General features: G+C 44.7%; 1 protein-coding gene across 7 annotated transcripts in view; it reads left to right on the plus strand.

The window, feature by feature from the left end:
- Positions 1-26806, plus strand: part of MTUS1 (microtubule associated scaffold protein 1) — a 249035-nt gene that overhangs the window by 156016 nt on the left and 66213 nt on the right. For 6 of the 7 annotated variants that reach the window (XM_077279667.1, XM_077279666.1, XM_077279669.1 and 3 more), the window contains 2 exons: positions 1352-1447; positions 2332-2364. In XM_077279667.1, the coding sequence (XP_077135782.1) occupies positions 1352-1447; positions 2332-2364 (129 nt within the window). Of the gene's footprint in view, positions 1-1351; positions 1448-2331; positions 2365-15214; positions 15932-26806 lie in introns of those variants that run through there. The other variant, XM_077279673.1, reaches the window with a different exon arrangement.

Below are 26806 nucleotides of genomic sequence, written 5' to 3' on the forward strand. Positions count from 1 at the left end.
GCACCCTCCCGGGGACCATCGTTCCCCTCTGCCTCTGACACAGCGGGTGCCCGATGAAGTCAATTAATCGCGGACCATGATGTGTACCGGGCAGACAGCAGTGCAGCTGCTAAGACCGGAGCGGAGCCGGGATCAGCGGGGAAACGATTATACCCTATGGGGGAGGGCTGCATTATACCCCATGGAAGAGGGCTGCATTGGCTTCATTATACTCTATGGGAGGGCTGCTGCATTATACCCTTTGGTAAGGGGGCTGCATTATACTCTATGGGGGGGGTCTGTTGCATTATACCCCATGGGGGGAGGGGGCTGCTGCATTATACCCCATGGGGGGAGGGGGCTGCTGCAGTATACCCCATGGGGGGGAGGGGGCTGCTGCAGTATACCCCATGGGGGGAGGGGGCTGCTGCAGTATACCCTACTAGACTGTGGCCCGATTCTAACGCATCGGGTATTCTAGAATATGCATGTCCCCGTAGTATATGGACAATGATGATTCCAGAATTCGCGGAAGACTGTGCCCGTCGCTGATTGGTCGAGGCAACCTTTATGACATCATCGTCGCCATGGCAACCATTATGACATCTACGTCGATACTGTGCCCGTCGCTGATTGGTCGAGACAGACAGACACTTACACAATTATATATATAGATGAGGGGAGGGGGCTGCTGCATTATATTCTATGAGGGTGGCTACACCAACCCCTGCTATATCATTATGACATGTACTGCCTTATATTATACCCTGATGTTAGTGTGTTTTACCGCACAATTGGTGGTCTTGTAAGTATTTCTATATAGCTACATAGTAAGCCCCAAAAATTATTTTCTCTGGTGGGCCCAAGGTGCTCCAGTCTGACGCTGGCGCCAACGTGAAACTTTAAATAGATTAAAAGACACCCATACACAATGGAGGGGATATTACAAAGCTGAAGACCCCACAGTCCTGTCCTGATTCACAAAGATATGAATACAAGCAAGCTTCAAGGATTATAGAAAATCTACAGAACGGATTTCTTCCACTGAGGTATCATTTTAATCAGTATGACACCACCAATATGGCCTTCTCTGTACTTAGTAAAGTGCTGCTGACAGGTTCGCTTCAGGATCCTGACAACCTGATCTGATCATTGTTTTTCATCACATGTTATCTGCAATGAGGATAAACCTTGTGCAAGTTATGTTCAATGAGACCCTAAAGAAGTCTGTGCGTGCCATAACTGAGGGCATTCAGCAGCCCGAGTGTGTGGGCGATTGGAATAAAAACTCTGATTTGTTGACCTGTATTTTTCCTAGTACCGGTAATTGTAATATTTTTATTGTGTGAAAAATAAACTCTCCTTTGCTCAGGTACAAAGAAAAGTCCTATTTTACAACAAGGAGTCACAAAATCATCTGGTTCATCAGGACTGTTAAAGCGAACAGACTCTAAAGGTATCAATGGAGGTAAGAGCAATAATTGGTCTGCTGGTTATTCTGAAAAACTCCAAATTTGAGACACTCGTCTGCCTAACGAACAGGATATCCATTCCTACCGACCCTCCATTAGAGTGACTGGGAATTTTTTTTTTTTTTAAACTCCCATTTATTTCTATGTTGAGGGAACTTATATTTATTGCTCTTCATAAGCTTTCTCTTCCATGCCACAGTGATGCTGCTAGCATTGATTCGAAGTATCCCAACATCTCTATAATGAATCTGTAAGAATGATCCGATTATCATCTTCTAGATTGTTGCTTCTAATTTATAAGAAAATGAAATTATAAAACTTTTGCAGTAATGGCAATCCGTTCTTTGTTCACGGATTATTTATTTATTGAGGATGTGGAGCATCAACCTGAGCCACAAATGACTGTGTGTTTCAAGTTACATGTGGCTATTCCACCCATAGTGGATTTCTAGATTTATAGCCGTGCCCTGGTGGGTGGGGAAGAATTGTGGAGGGGGCACCTGGGATTCAGGGGCCTCCACCGCCTAATGGGACCTAGGCTTGCTCCATCACTCGCCATGTCTGAAGCCCAAGAGGAGGCAGAGAGGTTTCCTTTGCAGTCTGGTAGTTACTGATTTGGCACCGTCCATACCTCCGTAGCTTTTTGTGTAGAGAGCCATGCGCACTGTGACTCTAATGGGACGTCAGCTGGACCCACAAATATTTTGCCCAATGACCTTTAAAAAAAAAAAAATATATATTAAAAAGGCCAATAAAAAATAAATTGCTAAAATATTGTAGACCTGTAAGATGCATAAATCCATAGTTGAATAGTTTAAAACACACATTCCGCTAAAAAGATAACTAACTATATTCTGAAATAATATTTTGGATATTTCAGGTACCCTCCATGGCCTAAAAAGTTCTGCTATTGGTAAGTTGGTGAAAGCTTTTCATTCTACTCTATTTATATTATGCATTTATATTATGCAGGAAATACTTGATGTATGGTTTGTTGGTGACTCGGATCACTGAGGGATATGTGTAACACTGAGTCATTACTGTTCCTGTAAGTGCGAGGCTTACAGGTAATTTCAGTATTATAGTGCTCTTTTCTACCCTATGAATGTTTCTGACTGCTACTTGCTGAGCACGGATTGATCTTTCACAAAGTGATACCCCTTCTTTTCGGGTTCTGATCACTGAGCTGCTTGATATCTTCCTTCCAAGGAAATCTTTTAGCCAATGCACCAGCGCTACCTTCACGTGAGGCCACCTATCTTGGAGTGGCTCCTTCAGTAGAGGAGGCACTCGCTGTACACCGCACCTATTCTAGAATCCCTAGGGATGTGTGCACACATGATGGCTTCCAGCTCCCGTTCCAGCACTTACTTGGCCTTGGACTGACCTCCATTCATGGGAAATGCCGAGAGATAGTCCTGCAGCACGCCTAGAGGCCTTTGGTGCCATCGGCTGCCATGATGACCAGTCAGCAGTAGACATTCAATAAATGCAACGTAACACCTACTAATAGCACAGCGCTCCTTTTTGTTGGTTTTTTTTTTTAACTAAGGATAGTAATTACGCATTACGTTATTTAAGACAATATATTTTTGCTTTACTAAGCGGCCCATAGTAGGGATGAGCGGATCTGTGGAAGCTCGGGTTCTGGTACACGACCAAAGGTTCAGGCACCAGAACTGTACCTTAACTTGAACCCCATTGAACTCAATGGGGACCCAAACTTTAGAGCTGTAAAAATCTCTGCCACCACCACTCCCAAACTTTAAAATGGACTTCCGGGAGAAGTCAATATTCGGAGTGTAGCACCAGATACTAACTGGTGCGAACCCCAAACGTTTAAGTTCATTGTCCATAGTATTTAGTGTCAAACAGGCTTCAGGCAGGAAACGGTAAATGGTCAAAAGAATAAGGTCTCTTTTTTATGGTATTTTAATGACCTTGAGCTGTATTGTCTCCATAGTTGGTTGGTTTTTTTTTTTAACGTTTTTGAATAAATCTCACATCTGTGGGTTATATAGAAAAGACAAATGGTGAGTGCTCTAGCTAGTACCGATGGCTGCACCGGCTGTCTCAATGGCTCCTGCCTTTATAATTGTCAGGCAGCAAATGTGTCTGACATAATGTGCTGACACGTGGCCAATACTACTGGTTATAGGACTCTTCTGTTACACAGGTTTCTATTCATGGTGTCATCCACAACGCTTGTTTGTTTTGCTCTAGTATTTCCTGTTAACGTTATCTTTATTATATAATCACTTGCATCTCGCACACACATTTATGGCGATTTGTACACTGCATTTGCAGTCTGTTTGCCACGTGTGCTGAGGAAGATCCCGGTATCTGCGTCAGTCCCATTCATGGGCTCCTATTTGCCTAGTGTAGGCTGATAGGCTTCTCTATATATTAGGTATAACACTGAGGCATCTGCTGAAAAAAAAAAAAAAATTATTGCTGTGCATAAAGCCTCATTCACACGTCCGTGTTTAAATACGTACATGAAAAAATGGTACCAGTGTCGTCAGTGCTTGGGCCATGTGGCCATTTTTAACATCAGTGTTTGGGCCGTGTATCCTTTTTTTACCATCAGTGTCTCATCCATGTACGATCCATGTGGCCATTTATACCATCAGTGTGTTGTCAGTGTTTGGTCCGTGTGTCCTTTCTTTACCATCAGTGTACGATCCGTGTGGCCGTTTTTACCTTGACACTGACCCTCCTCTGCTGCATCCCCTTCATGTTTTTTACGAGGCACAGCTCTGTACTTCATAGATTTTGTGCCTGGTATTGTAGCTCCTTGCAAAAAAAACTATCATTCAAATCAGTGGGATTGAGCCTGATACCTGGCAAAATCTCTACAAAAGTATGGATCTATACCTTGTGCATATAAGCAAATCGTTTAACAGGACCCTGATTCAGCGCCAAAATCTATATTCTACCTGATGGGAGCCATGTGAACCACCTTTATGGGTGCGTTGACCTACAGATCAGAAGAGGCGGCTGTCCATTGGCCAAGGAAGATGGACATGGCTGCTGCACCAGGGTCCAGTGAATTTGTTTGCTAATCTCTGGTGTCTAGAAAGCAAAAAAACAAAAAAAAACAATTGGAAACAAATCATTTTGTCGAGTCAGGCCCCATCAGTCGTAAGCAGAGGCCATCATTATTCTAGTCCTGATAAACCCTCTTAAGGGCATGCTGTGCCTTTTTGGATTCACAACATCTCCAATAGGTTGCAGATTTGCTTCAGATCTTTGACTATCGCCTGTGGGCCTCGTTTGGTCGTCCATTTTTCTTGTTCATTCACGGCAAATACACGTGCACATCATAGTCTATGGATCTAAAACACGGAGAAAGCCAGCACCATTCAACCTGTTTGTGAACTTGTCCTTAAACTAAACTTTGGACTGAGCAAGCAAGCTTGCAGTTACCTGGTGCTCACAAAATAAGATGCAAACATGACTATAGGAAGAAAAAGTAGTGGCACTCACCGCTCCTGTAAAATCCATTGTCTTTATTCAGAACTACATGTATAAAACTGGCTGCAGAGAGGGAAGTTTTTCACTTACCTAAACCAGTAGAAGTGCAGAAAATGCTAAATGATGATTGTCCCGCACATGTGCTCCTTTCCTCTCTGCAGCCAGTTTTAAATGTGTTTCAGAATAAAGACATTAGATTTTACAGGACCTGTGAGTGCCACTTTTTTTTTCTAGTCTATGGATCTGTTCACATCTTTGTTTGTTTTTTTGCAGACATGTGTTTTGGGGTTTTTTTTCTGTTTTTTTTTTTTTTTTTTTTTTTAGAGTGTGCAAAAATATAACCCGGCGTCTGAATGAGGCCTTACTCTTCAGTAAGATTTGTGACGGTGGCAGCATAAATCCACTACATAGAGCGGATATTCCCAGTATAAAGTACTGACCATGCAATGCATCTCAGTTTAGCTGCGGTGTGGCCATTGCGCATTGTCTAGAAACCCCATGTATAGAGACCTGTCAATCCTCGCCAGCATTGACTGCTGATAGTAAAGCTATGCTGAATTTGTTGGCGCTATTACTAATATTGATGCCAGTCAGATCCACTCAGTCTCATGGTTTACTCGCTACCCGATCAGCCTATCTGTTCCCACATAAACGCCAATCTGCCAGCTCATTAACTGCACACAACCCGGTTGTGCAGATCACTTTTGATTGTTATTTGCATTCCATCGACTTTCTATTGAAGCGTGGAAGCAACTGAATACCATTATTTACTTGCGAATCAACAATTTGGATGCTCTATGTAAATTACACATTGAAACCAGCCTTTTGTGCACGTTCTTCATTTTGCTGTAATCTGTGAAATACTTTATAGAATTATAAAATATATTTATTTTTTTAGACTCCTTTTTGTAAGACTTTCGGTACTTGGCAATCTGTTTAAGCTCATTAGTTTTGCCTTAATTTTTTTATTGCAAAAATGGATTGAGTGCAATCTGTGAAATGCAGGATTTTTTTCTTCTTTTGGAAGACCTTAATTCAATCCCATTTTTAGTACTATGCGATTTGCACATGGTGCCATATTCCAGAACTGTGAATGCAGTCTATGGCCTCATGAACAATCATTTTTGGAGAACTTTACAGATGTAGAGAGCTGTAAAAAGGCACTCTTAGAGCGGTCGGTGGGCCTCTGCTGTACCTCTCTGGGCCACTGATATGTGGATTTTTTTCTGTCTGTATAAATATATTCTGTCTATTCTTCTGAGGAAGAGTAAAGGCCCAAGTCGATCGTGGTGAATGAGCGTTTGTTAGAAAGCTCAGGTGCTGATTATCGGCTTTTGTATCCATCCTGGCAATCGCCTAACGAACGTGGAAAACATTGGATACATGGGCTTTAAAACCATCTATACTACATCACATTGTTCTGGATAAACCAGAGATGTGCTGCCAAAAACGATTCTTTATTCTATGCACACAGAGTTCTGGCCTGCTAAATGGAACATAAAATGACCACCATTTAGCTTATGCAAAGCTGATAGGCAATTAATGGCTGCTGTCGGCAACTGTAAACAGGCCTCAGTTTCATAATACAACCTTGTATGGAGGACCGTACATAGGCAGAAACAGGCTTATGTCACAGAATTACGGACCCTGTACATCCTGCACCCACCATAAGGGTCATCACCATACAGTTAAGTCCATATATATTTGGACAGACACAACATTTTTCTAATTTTGGTTATAGACATTACCACAATGTATTTTAAACCATACAATTCAGATGCAGTTGAAGTTCAGACTTTCAGCTTTCATTTGAGGGTATCCACATTAAAATTGGATGAAGGGCTTAGGAGTTTCAGCTCCTTAACATGTGCCACCCTGTTTTTAAAGGGACCAAAAGTAATTGGACAGATTAAATAATTGTAAATAAAATGTTAATTTCTAGTACTTGGTTGAAAACCCTTTGTTGGCAATGACTGCCTGAAGTCTTGAACTCATGGACATCACCAGACGCTGTTTCCCCTCCTTTTTGATGCTCTGCCAGGCCTTCACTCCGGTGGATTTCAGTTGCTGCTTGTTTGTGGGCCTTTCTGTCTGTAGTTTAGTCTTTAACAAGTGAAATGCATGCTCAATTGGGTTGAGATCAGGTGACTGACTTGGCCATTCAAGAATATTCCACTTCTTTGCTTTAATAGACTCCTGGGTTGCTTTGGCTTTGTTTTGGGTCATTGTCCATCTGTAGTATGAAACGACGACCAACCAGTTTTTCTGCATTTGGCTGGATCTGAGCACACAGTATGGCTCTGAATACCTCAGAATTCATTCGGCTGCTTCTGTCCTGTGTCACATCATCAATAAACACTAGTGACCCAGTACCACTGGCAGCCATGCATGCCCAAGCCATCACACTGCCTCCGCCGTGTTTTACAGATGATGTGGTATGCTTTGGATCATGAGCTGTACCACGCCTTCATCATACTTTTCTCTTTCCATCATTTTGGTAGAGGATGATCTTGGTTTCATCTGTCCAAAGAATGTTCTTCCAGAACTGTGCTGGCTTTTTTAGATGTTTTTTAGCAAAGTCCAGTCTAGCCTTCTTATTCTTGATGCTTCTGGGTGGCTTGCACCGTGCAGTGAACCCTCTGTATTTACTTTCATGCAGTTTTCTCTTTATGGTAGATTTGGATATTGATACGCCTACCTCCTGGAGAGTGTTGTTCACTTGGTTGGCTGTTGTGAAGGGGTTTCTCTTCACCATGGAGATTATTCTGCGATCATCCACCACTGTTGTCTTCCGTGGGCGCCCAGGTCTTTTTGCATTGATGAGTTCACCAGTGCTTTCTTTCTTTCTCAGGATGTACCAAACTGTAGATTTTGCCATTCCTAATATTGTACCAATTTCTCGGATGGGTTTTTTCTGTTTTCGCAGCTTAAGGATGTGTGTCCACCTTCAGGATGGCCGGCGGTTTGGACGGAGCGGCAAACTTACTCCGCCCAAAGCTCTGTCCCCCTTCTGGAGACGCGATGATGCCGGATGTGTTCATTGCACACACCTGGCATCATCGCACCCCACACATAGGGCCCTGTGATTTACCTTGCGGTGGCGCAGCGTCGCTGCAAGGTAAATGGACATGCTGCGATCTAAAAAGACGTGCCGCGTGTCCGTAATCGCAGGGCCGCCGGGTGCGTGTTACCACACATAGTGGAGACGGGATTTCATAAAATCCCCTCCACTATGCTGTAACATCTGGACGCTGCGGATTGAACGCTGCGGCTCCACGCAGCGTTCAATCCGCTGCTGTTCCGGATGTAAAACGGCACGTGGACACATACCCTAAGGATGGCTTGTTTCACCTGCATGGAGAGCTCCTTTGACCACATGTTTCCTTCACACAGCAAAACCTTTCAAATGCAAGCACCACACCTCAAATCCACTCCAGGCCTTTTATCTGCTTAAAGGGAACCTGTCACCCCAAAACCCCCCCCCCCCCCAGTCGTTTCAAACTAAAAGAGCCACCTTGTGCAGCAGTAATGCTGCATTCTGACAAGGTGGCTCTTTTCGTTCTGGGTTCTGGGTGCTGTAACTGCCGAAATAATCCGTTTTATAATTTGTCAGAAATACCTTGTCTTCAGACAAGGAGGCAGGCCTTTCCCCCCTGCTTTAGACACCACACAGCCGTCACTCACATCTTCTTGGCGCCGGGCGCCACCTCCTCACCGCTGTTTTGCAATAATGTGGCGCCTGCGCTCTTTTCTCCTGCACACGCTGTAGCAGGCGATGGGAGAGGGTGAGAAGCTTAGACACGCAATGCGCATGCCCAGGAATCCCAGCCCCGTAGTATGAATAAATCATAAGACACTGCGGGGCTCGTATTCACAGGCAGGGCGTACGTACGCACAGAGGACAGACGGCCAGCGCTCACTTCGCCTGCCCAAGGCAGAAGTAAAGAGCGCAGGCGCCGCATTATAATGGGTCATCACCATAAGTAGACATGGTACAGTCACCCACCATAGGGGGGTCATCACCATAAGTAGACATGATATGGTCACCCAACCGAAGGGTCATCACCATCAATAGACATGGTACAGTCATCACCATAAGTAGACATGGTACAGTCACCCACCATAAGGGTCATCACCATCAGTAGACATGGTACGATCACCCACCATAGGGGGTCATCACCATAAGTAGACATGGTACGATCACCCACCATAGGGGGTCATCACCATAAGTAGACATGATGCGGTCACCCACCATAAGGGTCATCACCATAAGTAGACATGGTACAGTCACCCACCATAGGGGTCACCCACGATAAGTAGACATGGTACAGTCACCCACCATAGGGGTCACCCACCATAAGTAGACATGGTATAGTCACCCACCATAAGTAGACATGACTCGGTGACACTGTAATTTAATTCCTTTGCACCGGAGATCTAAGCTCAAACAAAGCCTGTGCATTCCTGTTGTCTCCAGGTTTTATTGACATGTTGGACAGGTAACCACCAATTACCATAATTCTAGCAGCCAACACCCAAAAACCTTTAGCAGATATTGCTATTTTTGATCCTTTAATAGACTCTTTATATAATTATAAAGGCACTGTATTGAGAATTATGAAGTGCTTTAATGCTTCAAGCTTTATTTTTCCGACTACATCACAAAAGCTTAAGGTCATCATGAATTGTCTTTATCAATTCAAAAAACTTCTTAAATCTTAATTTTTTCCCATCCTGTCATCGCTGTACTTTACATTACCGGTTCCTTTACGTGTCCGATTATTATTAAATGTAAAGTGTGACAGATTTGTTGTTCTTATGTGCACCATGGAGCCACATTAACCTTTGTAGTAACCGGATAATGAGCGGTTGCCTCCGGAGCCTGCAATCTGTGACGTCAGTGCGTGAGCTGTCAGCTCTGAGGGCCTTAATGACGGCTCTTTTCTGCATTTGTGGAATACCAGGGTCATAAAGCTGGCTGTAACACTTGTAGTTACAATTAAGAAGCGAGTGACACTGAGACAACTCGTGTTCTACAATTAGTTGCCGTGTAGTTTCATAAATGGTTTCTGCTCCTGTTATTACTGTAAACATTAGTCTTGTTTCACGCGTTCGTTTAGTGGTAGATGCGCTATCCGTTACCTTTAAAGTGAATCTGTCAGCAAGTTTTTGCCGTGAAACCTGACAACAGAGTGATGTAGTAGTAGAGGCCCTGATCAGTTTTCTTTTTGCTGCCGATCCAGCAGAGCTCTGAATGCTGAGCCCTGTATAACCCTGCCCTCACCACTGGCTGCTTTCTGGTTACAATGTGTATTGACAGAAAGCTGCTAGTTGGTGGTAAAGGTGTGGTTGGACCAGGAGGCACCAGACACCTAGTCCTTTAGTGATAATCTGCTGCTGATAGACTGTTTTTATTGAAACAGCAAAACACAGCCTGGTAAGTGACACATTGCTGGAATCCGGGTCTCTGCCCATACATCATGCTGCTCTCAGATTAGGTGGCCAAAACCTGCAGATTTCTTTTAAACAGATGATATGTAGCTTTGATTGATGTGCCATCACACAGTGCCCCATTGGGTGCCCGTGTGCATACCTTGTCCTCCATGTACATAAAGTAGCTGATGGAGCATGTCACACTTTTTTCTGTAGGACAGCACTGTATGTCTTCACACAATATCTGAGGTATATAAAGCTAAAGGCATATGCATCTCTACAATGTCCGTTATTGCTCCATATAGATGTTTTAAAACTACCGTGTATGAGGCTTTACTTACAGTATATGGATATTAAATGAGTGTCCATTACCTGGGAGACCCTGAGGTAGTGCCCCTTGTAAAATAAAAATAACACATACTTTATTCCTCGAGCCACAGTGGACCCAGCGTGGGAACAGTAGTAACACGTGACCCCTGCAGCCCATCATCTGCCTCTATTTCCGGTTGTCCGAAGGAAGAGCGTGCGCAGAAGCCAATTATCAGCCGCTGATTGGTTGCAGGGCTCATGTGGCATAACACTGCCATGCGATCCCTGCAGGAGGTATTTTTTTAATCTACCTTTGTAAAATGAAAATAATTGTTTGTCCAAGTAGTGAAGAACTCCTTAACTCAGAAAGAGCAGGAATTTAAAGGAGTCCAGTGGGCGGTCTTATCTGGTGACCACTATCTCTATGTTCATGATCACAGCTAAGGCTGACAATTGGTCACTGCCCTCCAACAGAATGAGGGGATTTAAATTTATTTTTTGGGTGGGTGGAAATGTTCTGTGTAACTTATGGTTTGTGTAGATCTGCTGTGCTCCGTCTGCCCTATATCATGCGTGCACATAGAGCAGTATATTCCTTGTGACCGGTTCCCATGGTGGTCGTCAACTTAGAGATTATATAAAAAAAAAATGGAGGTCCCAAAGACCCAGTTGTTAGCCGTCGGCTAGGCAGTTGTAGTAAACATGGCTGCATTCCCTCGCCCGTAGTGCCGTGTATCCGGAGGATTGCGGTCCAGGCACGTTTCCGGTGTAGGGTGTGTGCTCATTATTACTGACAGCAGTAAATCAGGCTCATTGAGAAATACACACAAGCCAGCCTGTAAGTGGCCGAACATGCCTCGGTGTCGGTGTGACGTGTTCGGCCATTGTTATATTGTGACAGCGCCTTGCAGGAGCCGTGCAGGGAAATAGGATTTGTAGATGTTGTGCGGTTCAGAGAGAACGACTGGTTTCACTTCATTCATGTGTGCAGCCCATGTACGGACTCGTATGAGTGTGAATATCACTTGTGATGTGGATAATATTTATTTTTCCTTTTTGTTAATTAGCCATAGGTGGGATGAGAAGGGAAAACAAACAAGAATGTGGAGGCTTGGACGTAAACATTGTGCTTGTTTTCACAGGAACATAGCGCGGAGCGGTAGCTGTGGGCGAGGTACTCCTCTTAAGCCCCCGCATGTTACATGAAAGTGGGGGTCCTGGCTGGGTGTATGGACTTGGGGTGTGAGTGCGTTACTCCCGTGCAGGCCCCATGTAACCAACGTTGCTGGTTTGCCAGGACCAAGTGTTATACAGTTCACTAAGGGAGACCACCATTTATTTATTTATTTTTTTTTACTGAACAGGAACTTGGTAGGGAATATTTACGGGAGATGGCGGGTACAGTCTTATTAACGTTTCCTTTACAACTCAAAGCATTTTCCACACAGTCTCCATTCTTCATTTCTCTATTGTTCCCCTTTTCTCTTTACTCTCTCTACTTGTCCTTGGTTTCCACTTTCTCACTACTTCACCACAACCCAGCTCGACTCCACAGTCCTGTTTAGCAGGAATTCTTTACTCGACCCAGTGTTCCGCATGTTTTTTTCCCCCTAGGGAAGCTATTGTGTCGGTATGGCCGGTATGTATCTTCTCTAGTGCTGACACTCTGGAACTCCCGCCAGGGACAATCTGTTCGTCTCATGTATTCAGGCCTGTTACCTCTTGGTGTTGTAAACTCTGGGCCTTGCTGCTAGGTGTCCACTCCCAGGACCTGTCTCCAATCAATCACTCTTAGTCACTCCTGCCCCGGATTACACTATCCCTTTTCTCTTGGTCTCCTCTCACTTATAGGGACACCCAAAGTGCAGCATTACTCACATTTTTACTCAAAGGGAACCTGTCACCCCCAAAATCAAGGGTGAGCTAAGCCCACCAGCATCAGGGGCTTATCTACAGCATTCTGTAATGCTGTAGATAAGCCCCCGATGTATCCTAAAAGATGAGAATAAGAGGTTAGATTATACTCACCCAGGGGCGGTCCCGGTCCGGTCCGATGGGTGTAGCGGTCTGGCGCCTCCCATCTTCTTACGATGACGTCCTCTTCTGGTCTTCACGCTGCAGCTGCGGCGCAGGTGTACTTTGTCTGCCCTGTTGAGGGCAGATCAAAGTACTGCAGTGTGCAGGTGCCGGGCCTCTCTGACCTTTCCCGGCTCCTGCGCACGTCAGTACTTTGCCCTCAACAGGGCAGACAAAGTACGCCTGCATCGGAGCCGCAGCATGAAGACAAGAAGAGGACGTCATTGTAAGAAGATGGGAGGACCCGGATCGGACCGCGACGCCCATCGGATGAGACCGCCCGCCCAGGTGAGTATAATCTAACCTCTTTTTCTCATCTTTCAGGATACATCAGGGGCTTGCTGTAGATAAGCCCCTGATTTTGGTGGGCTTAGCTCACCCTCGATTTTGGGGGTGACAGGTTCCCTTTAAGGGTGTACTCACTTTTTTTTGCAGCGATTTAGACATTAACGGCTGTGAGTTATTTAGAGAGCACACCAAAAATACACCACCAAATTTACAGTTATACAAGCTGTACACAGACTACTTTATATTGTATCAAAATGTCATATCTTCAGTGTTGTCCCATGAAAAGATATAAACATTTTTTTACAAAAAATGAGGGGTGTGCTCACCTTTGTGATAAACTGTACATTTAGTTTTTATTGCATTTTTTTTGCCAATATTATGGGGTTCCTAAAGGGAATCAAACACTTACCGTAAATGGAAATTTGCCACCTTATCTGAGAAAATTAATACTGCAGAAAGAAGCCCCATAAATAATATATTGTAGGAATCAGGGTCTCTGTCCCTACATTATGCTGATGGGAGTAGCAAAAACTCAGCAACAGATTCTCATTAAAGGTGTTGATCAGCTCTCCAGTCCACAAAATGGCTGCTGATAGAGCATGTGGTTAGATCTGTCCACCAGCCTCCTCCAATAAAAAAAAAAAGAAGAAAAAAAAGTGCATTGCCCCATGTGCAATGTTAACTGTTTTTCTCATGTAGGAGGAGAACCTGTAATACTTGGATACTTGGCTGTGGACACCATGTTGTGCTCGTACTAATATGCTTGTTGAAATAAAGATCAAGGCAGCTGACATCTTTAGCGGATTTCAACACGCATTTTTGTGACATTTCTTTTGGTATTTTTCTGATTACACATCATGTGATATTGAACTCTGTAAAGATGCAGATTACGGCATCGGGCCCCAGATATAACCTTGCTTAAGGAAAAATTCTGTTGCCTATGGTAACCAATCAGAGCTCAGCTTTTATTGCTAACACTGCTCTGCTAAAATGAAAGTTGTGCTGTGATTGGTTGCTGTGGGTCACAAGGACAGGCTTTCTTGGAGACTGTTTTGCTCTATCCAATGTATTCTTCATAAAACGCAGACGAAAAAAAACAACCTGTCAATAAGAGCAAAACACAAGGCCATACTGAAAGCAAGCTTCAGCTAGAAAAGAGAAGCCACTGACCATAAAAATGCCAGAAATAAGAATGCATTGTAGGTTCAGAGCTTCATGAGCCCACATAGACTTCATTTGGATGAGCCATTTTGGCTAATGCAAAAACGCTGTTAGCATGGCATTAAATCTGCAACAAAGAGCATAATTGATGAGAGGCAACTTCACCTTTCTCTGGGGTTTGTGGTGTGGGGTGGCATTTAGTACAGGAGCCAGACCCCTCTAGTCTTCCAGGTAACAGCTCACTATACATTGATTTGGTGGTTGAACCAGTGGTCGGCTATTCCTTCAAAATGGCGTAGGAGCTGTTTTTCAACATAACGCCATCTGTCATGTTGCTCGTGCTACTGTGAGCAGCCTGTTTTGCCTAAGCGTGCCACCATGGCCTGCAGGGTGTCCGGACTTGTGCCATGAAGAACGTCTGGAACGTTATTAATTGGCAATAGCAAAGGTAGCTGCCAGCAGCGGATCTTGATGATTTGCATTCAATGTAGCAGAACATTTCTCAGACATCAATTAATAACTTCATTGATGGCATCCAAGGCGTGAAAGTGCAGGGATTTCTACACATGGCGCCCATGCTCTGTACTGAATACATCGAGAGGTTTTGAAAATCCTTCCTTCACAATTTGAATATTAACATGTCTATCGATCATTTCCATAGTTACACATAGTAATGGTGTGTATATGTATATATGCATAATTTACACATACGCACAATATATTAGTGCCTGCGTGTGCATACATAATTCGCCCACACAATTTATTGTATATCGTGTCTTACACCAACAGTGGATGTAATTGTGCTGCGGACATTGCCACCCCATTGTCATGATTATGTACAGGATCTTTCCTCAGGGACCAGTGCCACCATTTTGTTCTGATTCCTCCTATTCTCTGTGAAGAATAATGAGGCGGCCCGCAGGATTCTGTCAGTTATTGTCTGGGTGAGGGATGGATGGGGGCCAGTGGGTGCTGCTTTTTGATCACCTCCCACCTATAATCACATCACTGAGCCCCTCAGAGCCGCGATGAGCGAGCTGAGACCTGTCATTTGTGTTTTTCCTGTCTCTTCCCTGCGGCTGCTCCAGTGTTGCTCTGTGTGCACTGGTTTCCTTAGCACCATTGTCTTGGCGATGCATCGTTTCCATCGTTGTGTAGCCGCACACACAGGATTAATGTCACTGGGCACGGACTCTTCTATTTCGGTGACATTGTGTGTATAATCCATAGTAAGGCGCAGGCGACAAGAAGGGTTGAGCAGCCCTCTCCCTGCATAATAGATTGTTGTGCATGGACTTGGTGTGATGTAATTCAGGGGCTGCCTGTCTTCGCAGGCTCTGGGAGGAGGGCTCATTCTAAGGGCACGCTTTGTTTCTGCAACATCTGGTTGGGGGAGTGCTGCCGGACAGATTTGCATAGTGGATTTTTGCTTTCTGGGATTTGTGATGTGTGCGCCTGGCAGTCAGGGTGATGGAATGAGCTGCCTTTTCCAATTGCTTATTTCTGCCTTCCCTCTGCTGCTTGGCTCCAGATCATCGCTGGTGAGCTAAAAATATAGCGTGGTAGTACATGGAGGCAATTTCTTGCTGGATATCTCTCCACTTTTTCTGAAGACATGTTATGGTCTCCCAAATTCTCCTTATCCAATATGCGTGTGCGGCTGACTGCAAGCGGACTGCTCCGAAATCTGCGTCTGCCGTCTGGATACCGGAAAAGCTCGGTGATCTTTCACGCAGGTTAGTGCCGTCTACATGTACGGTGTTCAGTGCTAGTAATGGCAGGGGACATCTTGTTTACTGCTGCAGCTGATGGCTGAGACACACTTGTTAGGTGTGCGGCTGTATGTATGGTGACATCGTACGTGGCGCACACGTAGCCTCCTAATCCCCCTACCTGTATCCGTCACGGGGTGCACAATTACGATCATGTATCCCCTTAGTGCGCCAGTTCTTAATTTTGATTTAGGGGTCCTTAGATTTTTTTTTTTTTAATTGGCTTTTCTATATACCGTATTGTATCCGATAAGATTATCAACCCTAGACTTGGACCTGACTAAGTGCTTGTTCATCAATCTAATGAGAATATTAATAAAAATTAATCATTGGACTTTGTAATTTGAAATTTAGGGCTTTTTTTTTTTTTCAATGTACATAAATTTCTTGGACTTGACAAGCATGATATGCATTTACCGAATAATACCCCAATCCAGTGGTTAAATATAATTTTGGCCATATCGTATACATGCCACCTGTGTAATTCCTCCACAATCCTATTAATCCCAGCTGTTGTCATTCCTAGATATGGTCGGCGCTCGGGTCTAATGGAGGGCTTATGTCACCTCCTCCCACCCTCCATGCTGCTGTTATTCACGCTCGCGCATTTCCACTATAGAGTCGATGGTCCAAATGTTGACTCCATATAAAAAAAAAGCTGTCTGCAGCCATAGTGTTTCCTAGGTGATGGCAAACGATCCGTACAGCTAGAAATGGCATTCGCCTAACCCTTCATTATCATCCCTGTCATTGTCTGCAATGTTCTACGTGCAAGAAAATGTCTGTGGTGATGGCCTAAAATAATCCATAGTCTATGGCTAGTGGGTTAGCATGGTGGTCCCGTGATCGGCCGCAGTCTTGTAGCTTTTCACAAGCAACACCAATGAGTTATGAACAGGAGGTGAGTAGATGCGGGGGTCCGGTGTACTTGGGTGGTAACTCTGGGATATGAGGGCATATTTGAGGAGAATAACCAGCGCAGCCATGGTTTGGGCAGTTGAGTTGAGGCTATGTGCACACATTGCGGAAAGGTGTGCAGATTTTTCCGCACTGATTTTCGTAAATCCGCTCTGCGGATTTACTGTGGAATTACCGCGGTTTTTGTGCTGATTTCACCTGTGGTTTTACACCTGCGGATTCCTATTGAGGAGCAGGTGTAAACCGCTGCGGAACCCACAGAAAGAATAAACAACGCTGCATTTCCGCTCGTTTTTTTCCGCGGCATGTGCACTGCTGATTTTGTTTTCCATAGGTTTACATTGTACTGTAAATTCAGGGAAAACTCCTGCGAATCCGCAGCAAAATCCGCAGTGTGTGCACATACCTGAAGTCTTGCAGGCTGTGGCCGGGTTAGGCTACTTTAACACTAGCGTTAACTGCATTCCGTCACAATGCGTCGTTTTGCCGAAAAAACGCATCCTGCAAAAGTGGTTGCAGGATGCGTTTTTTCGCCATTGATTAACATGAAGCGACGCATTGTGACGGATTGCCACACGTCGCACCCGTCGTGCGACGGATGCGTCGTGCAGTGGCGGACCGTCGGGAGCAAAAAACGCTACATGTAACGTTTTTTGCTCACGACGGTCCGCTTTTTCCGACCGCGCATGCGCGGCCGGAACTCCGCCCCCACCTCCCCGCGCTTCCCCGCCCCTCACAATGGGGCAGCGGATGCGCTGGAAAAATGCATCCGCTGCCCCCGTTGTGCGGCGGAGACAACGCTAGCGTCGGGAACGTCGGCCCGACGCACAGCGACGGGCCGAGCCCGACGCTAGTGTGAAAGAAGCCTCACACGGCTGCTGATTTTATTTTGGGCAGGAGATATTCCCTCAGATTACTACTGCTGTTGGCGCACCATGTAGAGAGCTGGGGTTACCAAGTATTTTACACGCTGTAAGTGGTGGGGCCTTCTTTATACGGTCAGGTGTAGGTATCACCTGAACCTTGATGGTCGTACCCTTGGACATGAGCTTGGTGAATCAGTGACACTGAGGTGAATCATACGAATACTGGCACCTAAGATGCCATACTGCACGATTGTCACAGTAACGCCACCATATGGGAAATCTTTAGTATAGGCGCACACATCTTGAGTATTTTGGGCAGGAATTTGGAGCACGAACACATGCCCGGTGCCACAATTGTATTAGAAAAGCTCAAATATCTGCAGTGATCAGTCACTTGGCGACCATAGCCTGGCCAGATGTTTGTAAAAAAAAAAAATAAAACATTCTCAGGCTATGTTCACACATGGTGTTTTTGCTGCATTTTTTCCCTGCAGGTTTTCTCGTCCGTAAAAAAAGCAATGTCAAAAAAGCAGGTTTTGCTGAGTGTTTGCCTTTTCCTTTTTTTTTTTTTTTTTTGTGGCAGCGTTTTGGTCCACGTACCTTTGCCTCTTGTGCATACTAAAAGTTTAGTGCATTAAAAAAATGATTCAATTTTATCAGGTTTTGGCCCCAAAAATGCAGCAAAACCTGATACCTGTGTTTCTTGCACCACTTTTACACCTTTTTTTGCACTACCTATTGCTTTCAATGGGTAAAAAACGCTGAGGGTAACTTGCTACATTTTGGAAAAACGCAGCTCTTTGATAAAAAGGTCAGGAATAAAAATAAAAGTGTGTGCATGAGATTTCTGAGATCTCATAGACTTTGCTGGTCCTGTGAAAAGCAGCTGTAAATTTGCATGAAAAAGCTGCTAAAACGCAACGTGTGAACATAGCCTTATGGATCAGGTTTACCTGTTCCAGTCTATGGACCCATTAGACTAAAATTTCCCATTGTTTCCATGTAACATGTACTTTCGTGATACAATCTGTGAGAATATAAAATCTTGAGTTCTCTTCTATATACTCTGTGTAGTGATTACAATTGTGAATCCATCAAGCAAAAATATCCAGGTGTCTAAAGCCACATTACCCAATGAATCTGTCAAGTGTCAGGTCGATGGGTGAACGCCATCCGTCAGTGGTTTCAATGTCAAGTAATTCCCATTGAAAATCTCATGACTATGGCAGCTGCCAGGGAGGTGGAGTGTAAACTGTAGATACTGAACAGTTCCTGACTTGTGCAATAGGCGACCTTGACTAGGGCCATATAGTGGTGGGTAGATGGGTCACAGCGTGTCTACAACCGCAGGTCTTTTGGGGGAGGTTTCTGATAATGGAAGGATTAAGGGTATGTGCACACGTTCAGGATTTCTTGCAGAAATTTCCTGACAAAAAACAGACATTCCTGCCAGAAATCCGCATGTGTTTTTTTTGTTTTTATGTGCGTTTTTTTTGCGTTTTTTCCCAATGCATTAAATAGCGGGAAAAACGCGAAAAATCCGCAAAATTAATGAACATGCTGCTTTTTTTTTTTTTTTTTAACCGCAATGCGTTTTTTGTGGAAAAAATGCATCATGTGCACAAAAATTGCAGAATGCAGTCTAAATGATAGGATGCATATGTATGCGTTTTTTATCGCGAAAAAACCTGAACGTGTGCACATAGCCTAAATATGATCTAAGGCTACTTGCGTTTTTTTTAATCCATCGCAATCTGTCGTTTTGGGCAAAAAACGGATCCTGCAAATGTGCTCGCAGGATGCGTTTTTTTGCCCATAGACTTGTATTAGCGACGGATGGCCACACGTCGCTTCCGTTGTGCGACGGATCCGTCGTGTTTTGGCGGACCGTCATCACAAAAAAGTTCAATGTAACACTTTTTTTTTTTTTTGTCCGTCGCGTCCGCCATTTTCTACCGCGCATGCGCGGCCGAAACTCCGCCCCCTCCTCCCCGGACTTCATAATGGGCAGCGGATGCGCTGAAAAACTGCATCCGCTGCCCACGTCGTGCACAAATTTCACAACGTACGTCGGCAAGACGCATAGCGACGGACCCGTACTGACGCTAGTGTGAAAGTAGCCTAAGAGTGGAGATCTGGTGAACCAGTGATAGTCTTGAGTTCCCGAGGATCATTAATGCTTGTAGGGGCTGAACACTTGTCCAGTTCGGCCTCTCCTAAGTGGACCGCTGGTAAACTGGTGACGTTGTAAGCGCCCAGTGCTCATTGCATGTGTATTGGGAGTGAAGGCTAAACCAGTGCAATCCCACTGAAGACCTCCTTTAGTACAAGTTGTTGAGCGCACGTGTTACCCGAGTATGTTGGGTGTGCTCGAATAATGATTGCGTCCCCACGACTCCATGACTCGGGATTGCCTGTTAAGCGCATGTGGCCGCGGGGACGCGATCGTATTCGAGCACACCCAAGATACTCGGACAGCACCTGAGCATGAACGGATAAGACGTCATCACTAGTCTTATTCTCCTATATGTTTTGCGCCACCTTAAGTTTTTTTTTTCTTTTTCCATCAGCAACGTTGCTTAAAAAAGCAATTTTTATTGTTTGAGTACGGTATATTAATATAGTGGTCTATCACTGCTGTCTGGGATCCTGCGCCATTCTTCTGCTCTTTTTTACAGCGACGTCACTGCAGATGAGACCTGCCGGCCCATTCGGCCCCCTATGCGTGAGCCGCTTTTACAATATAAAACTTTCGCGCCTCTCTCTGACGCTCCGTAGGCTTATTTTGTATGTCACTTACTGGTCACACACAGAGCGCAGTGTGAACGCTTGCTGCTTACTTAGACGCGTCTTCTCCCAATGGGTACGTGACCTTGTGCATCAGCACTGGAGCCTGGTGTAATGAATCGCGTAGGATGATAATACAGTGGGTTCCCCTTTAAATGCCTTAAATGAGACGCATTGTGAGTACGTTCCAGCAGTAGTGTTCACCCAGTGACACGTTACTGGTTTTCCCTGATCGGATGTTTGAATCCCTGATTTCTGGCGCTTGTGCAGTAACGGAGCCTTATGGGGCTTCATGACTCAAATTAGATTGTGCACATACGGCTGTGAAACAATAACACAGGAAGGCTGGATCTCTGGAGCGGCGCAGGCAGGAAGCGTGTATTTATAACGTGCTAGTATTAATAGATGGAACAGAACAATGGGCTCTTAGCAGGGCTATTAATTAGTTAGTGTGATGTCCCCCGCAGGCTGGACACATCTTATAGCCCTTTTACCAGTGACTAATGCCCTAAAAGTTAGTTTCTCGTTTAATCTTTTTAAATGCTCAGATGTGGGTTTTTTTGTTTTTTTTCCAGAAATTTTTACAACTGCTCCATTTTTAATGGTGCTTGCAGAAATCATAGCCCCTAAATTAAAGGGGTCATCCAGCGCTATAGTATTTTTTTTTTTTTCTGTGGGTTTTATAATTAACAGGCAAGTAGTAGCTAACTTCCTGCCTGTTCTTCCCAGGACAGATCTCTTCAGGCACAGAGTGGTCACTGCCGGCGATTATGCGGCCACTGCTGACAACACGTCGACAGAGCAGCGGCTTCTCTTCCACTCTGCTTTGTTGACAGAACGTGACTACTCGTATCATCCTGACTGATGGCTCCCCGTTGCATAACTGCGGGAAGCCCAAGGTCTGTCAGAGGAAATCAGTGGTCACGCCTCGTCGACAGAGCAGTCCAGGAAGAAGAGCTGCTCTGCTGACATGGAGCAGATGAGTCGCCGGCAGGTGCAATCCGTGACCGCTTTGAGCTGGCGATGGATAGAACAGGCAGGTAGCTGCTAACTAGCTAACAATTACCTGCAGGTTAATTTTTGGACTCCTAGTAAAGTCCTTCTTGGAGGATTTTTATATCCTGGGGTGAGGCGTTAGATGGCCAGCTTTGACATGATTTCTCATTGCGCCTGCACATTAATACACCATGAATCCCCCCCTATATATTGCATTTTTCCATAATAGGGTTGTCCACACTGTATTTTTTTCCATTGATGTAATTGAGTAATGGCTGCACGAAAAATTCATTACCACTGCAAGGGAATACTTTATAATGTCTTATATAATGTCTTTATAATGGCTTTATAACCACATGTTCTAGGAATGAAGTGACAAGGGGCAGGCGGTTCTATAGGTAATGTAGAGGTCGTTTTCAGTTCCTTGAGCCCCCTCATCCACATAAGACCCCTTTAAATGGCACACAATTGTGAGCCCTATTTAATAATTTTGCTCAGGAGCTTCCCATACCAGACATTTGGGGCCTATCTGCAGAATTTACAAAGATGTCTGACAGATGCGTGTCCCTTTTTCTGATTGCATGCGCAGCCACCTATCCACACCGCATCTCGTGAGTCAGATGCCGCACCGACCTCCTAGGACCATGACTTCTATTCCACCCAGCAGCCATCTTTATTTTTAGCTATCATGCCGTGTAAGGGAGGTGAGCGAGGCTGTAAATCCACAGATACGGTTTACTTTATTCTTAACTTAGACAATACAGTTTACAGGAAGGAATCTTTTCTGGCTAGAAGCCAGTGACCACCTTTTATATCAAAGAACATCCACTTCTAATTTATTGGCCTGTTTACAGAGGGAAAACATTTGTGGTATTAAAATTTATACAAAAGTCACCCACTATTAATGATCAGAAGCTTCTGCATAGCTTTAGAGAATCTGTCTGCAGGTTTTTGCCTCCTAATGTAAGAGCAGTGTACTGTAGAGACAGATCCGGATTCCAGCGATGTGCCCCTTACTAGGCTGCTTCCTGTAGTTTTGGTAGCATCACTGTTTTCTCCACAGTAGATTCACTAGAGGGCTATTAAAGGGGTTGACCACTACTAGGACAAGCCCTTCTTGAACTAAATGTTCTGCCCTGGTAAAATAAATAAATTTATACTCGCCTCCCATGCTGGCCCCGTTTCAGCGGTGTCTGCACTCGCGGTCCTGGGGCTGTGCTGCGATGAAATGACACGTGATGCCCAGCGCCCGATCAGTGCTGGAGTCACGGTCTCCACCTCCTGTCAAAATGAAGATGAAGTCTGAGATCCGCTGCAGATCGGACATCCGCTAAATGTTCAGTTTGCGGAGACAGTGACTCCAGCGCTGATTGGTAATGGGGCCTGTAAGCGGTGCCCGCTGGCATACTGGCAAGTTTGTTGAGAAGGGGGGGAACCACAATTCTCCTTGTCGTCAAATTCCGTTTACGTTGCTTGGACCGTAAAAATGCATCTTGTGACCAATAGAAGAATCAAGGCTGTGGATAGAAAGTATTGAGCATTATTGTCCATAAAATCCAGTACAGACTAATGGGACTGACTACCGTGTTGTGAACCTGACTGTCCTTAGACATAGACCCAATGATGTGTGGACGATGGTGATGAGCGAACATGCTCAAGTAATGTCTCTTCCTAGCGCGCGCCGGTGTTATCCGAGTATCTCGGGTGGGCTTGTATATTATGTTCTAGTCCCTGCGGCTGCATGATTCGGGGCTGTTAGCCAGGCATTCCTCACATGTGGTCAGTCTGTGTAACAGCCACAAATCATGCAGCTGCAGGGACTAGTACATAATATACGAGCCTGCCCAAGATACTCTGATAGCATCGGCGCGCGCTCACATAAGATGTTACCCGAGCATGTTCGCTCATCACTAGGGGACAATAAAGTCTCACACTCTTCCTTTTGAGTCCTGGGTCCCACTTGGGCTTTGCTTGCTGTTTGGCATGTCCTAATCTCTCCATGCACCCGTATCAGAGAGGATGAGCTGGCCGCTCCTCCATCTTGTTCTTGTGAGCAATGTACCCCCGATTTCTGTAGTTTCAGGTAAACCTTAATCCGGGCTGTTTTCTTAATTTACAGCACATAAGGCTAATGTTCAGCAATATATTTTCCATATAGCCCCGTTGAGCCATTCCATAATACTAAAGTGTAATATGTGGCCTTTAATCATCCGCTCCATTATTTCCTCCCTGGTGACAAATTGTCTTCCTGGCACATAATGGTCTTGTTCAGTGCCGTAATGCTCCGTCTTGAATATCCTATAATTTGGGGTACAGTTGTCGAGAGATTAGAGCTAGAAGAGCCTAAAGGTGAGGCTGTGCCTTTCTGTCCAACTCTTATTATATCACTTGATGCTGTGATCGCACCCTCTTGTGCATGTTGCTTGCAATGAGAATGAAATATTCATGTTAGCTGACCGCTGAATTATAGATCATGCATTATTAATTACCACATTAATGAAGCTGTTCATACCAAAGCTGGGATTTTTTTTTATCAAAATCATTTGTATGCCTTCATATTTAAAGAAACCAACACAACCTGGACTTGGAAGGGCGCACTGTGGCCCCAGAGCGGTGTATTGGAGGTGTGACTGGGTACGATTACCGACCAGCGCCTGAACAGGATTCCAGAAAATCCATTGTTTGCCAATATTTACATTTTTTTTTAAGATGAAAATGTCATCCTAAAGAGAATCCTAATGGGAAAATGAGAGGTGCAGGGTAGTGAAGAGCTAGGTCGGAGCAGTGTTGAAGCCGGATGATTATATTCATAGATCACTTATTAGTTCTGTTCCTCACCTAGAGTTTTAGCTATTTTAATATGAAAGCTGGTGTGTTGTTCCCCACTCACCTTTCTTAGTGGTGGGTCCATAGACCTTTTCAGATTCCTGAAGACCTGCTGACCATGTGTGATTGGTGTCAGTGTGTCTGATAAATCACACATATACATTGCTTCTTGGCTGCTGCCACGTCTGCACTATTTCCTGACCCTGATCTCTGACCTGCACCATCCTGTTGATCAGCATGTTGGTGTGACCTGGAGCAACCATCTTATGCGTGTAGTGACCCTGTGGCCACACATCTCCTCTGTGCAGGTCCTGTGTGATCTCCGCTCTCCCACCAATACTGTAAGTTACTCCTCCGTTTAGTGAAGATGCAGCGGATATTGAGGAGGACAGCGATTGTTCCTCACAACATGCGGTCACTTGATACTCTCCTCCGCAGGGCTGACATGTCAGACACCTACTAATGTGCCCCCTGCCAAACTGCGTCCATAATTAGCTCAGACATCGGACCCCTCTTGGAAGGTGCTTGTGCCTGTGGCATTTTTAATTTGGGAATATATGATCTAATGATGTTGCTGAGCAGGTTTCCTCTTACTGTTTTCTTTGGTCGGCTCCTACGTGAGCCCCTTTACCAGGGTGGTGGGCAGAGCAGCTGGGGGTCCTGGGATTCGTGTATAATACTAGACACTTCCAGAGATTACCAGTGTATATGTATGCATTGGTTGTTACTAGTGTTTAGGACCACCTTATATGCAGTTTGCTCCAGTGACTTCTATGGCCTTATCCTTGCTGACACGTATTGGCATTGGATCCCTTGCACTTGTGGATAAGGAAAGGTCCAGTAGTAAAGGCCTGTTACCCGACAACGTGATGCTTGGTAGCGTGTGAAATCTAGGAGACAATCTCTTTGGTCTCTACAGATGTGGTTAGTGCAGGAAATCATGGTCATATACAGGCCTATTCATTGCATATTGCTCTTAACAAAAGGAGTTAACGAAGGATCCATCAGTGAGCTGTTCTTAATGCAGTTTGTAACTTTTTTTCTGAACTTCTCGGTGCTGATGTGACCACTGACCTCATTAAAGTTGAACTGAGCTTTGATATGGCCACAGATAGCAGTAGACATCAGAATAAAGGGCTCGGTTCAATCAGCTGAGACTCTGCCATTAAAGTCTATGGGTGTGTGGAAAAAAAATGGGATGCCATATGGAGCCAGTGTATCATCCAGTTTGTATGGCTGTATTGTAATTCTGTAACCTAGGAGACTGGAAATAGTCCGGTAAATAATCAATAGCTGCTGCTGTAGAAAACGGAGTGTACACATATTACAAGTGCGGGGAAAAAAAGCCTAGTTTTCAAACTGATTGTTTTTTTGTTTTTTTTAATATGATTGTGTGAACCTAAGTGTATTTGCTCACCTCCACTGCCCCACTGACTAACATTGGTTAAAGTGCAGTCCTTTTATTTCACATAAGTTATCATCTTTGGCAGAACAGCTCACTGATGGATTCTCAGTTTACTCATTCTGCAGCCAGCAATGTGCAAGGAGGCAAAGATGCTGTAACAGCTGACCAGTGTAACATTGTTAATGAAATTGCAAAAAGTGTTTGTTTTTTTTTATTCAAGACATTAATGTTCACTTTGCTCCTGGAGGAAACCATATCCGCGAGTCCTTAGACCATGTTCTTTTGAGATTAATTGAAAATTTAGATTTTTCACAAATGATACCCATGCAGTTCAAAAGGTGAAATCCCCCCAACAATGTGCGTGCAGAGGCTTACGCCGGTGTCAGGCTTTCATGTCCAGGTTCTAGCCATGATTTTCACAGATAAAACATTGTACCTATAAAAGCTGTTCACATTTCCAGACATAACATGGAGACTTGGCACAGCTAAAACTTGGTACTGGAAGTCTATGGACTCGTGGGAAAAAATAACGCTCAGCACTCTGATGCCATCCATGTGACTGATCGCAGACGCTTGGGACCAAATTCAGTGTTTTGGGGATGTGGCAGAAACGGACGGTAAAATCTGCGCAAACACTGATGGAAATGTCCAGAAGGTTGTTTTTTTATACGAGAAAGACATCTAGTTGGGCTGAGAATTGCAGAAGTAATACGGAGCAGAAAATCCGGCTGCAGTGCGGTCATGGGAGCTTTACCCCACACAGGAGTGTTAGTGTAAACTGTATGATCATTGGCTTAAAGGGACACTCCACTAGTCCTGGTTCTGCGTGTCATGTGGTGGCGCTTAGATTTTTATTTTTGCAGTATTTTGAATCAGTCTTGCACTTCCCTCCACAAGCCCTAGGCCTTAGGCCGGCGTCACACTCAGCGTATGTAAATAAGGTCCGTTTTTTACGGCCGTAATACGCAGAAATGTTCCCAAAATATTGATCCGTATGTCATCCGTAGGCTGAGTGTGGCAGCGTATTTTGCGCATGTCATC

Source organism: Ranitomeya variabilis, chromosome 1 (genome assembly GCF_051348905.1).
Source record: "Ranitomeya variabilis isolate aRanVar5 chromosome 1, aRanVar5.hap1, whole genome shotgun sequence".
Classification (NCBI taxonomy): domain Eukaryota; kingdom Metazoa; phylum Chordata; class Amphibia; order Anura; family Dendrobatidae; genus Ranitomeya; species Ranitomeya variabilis.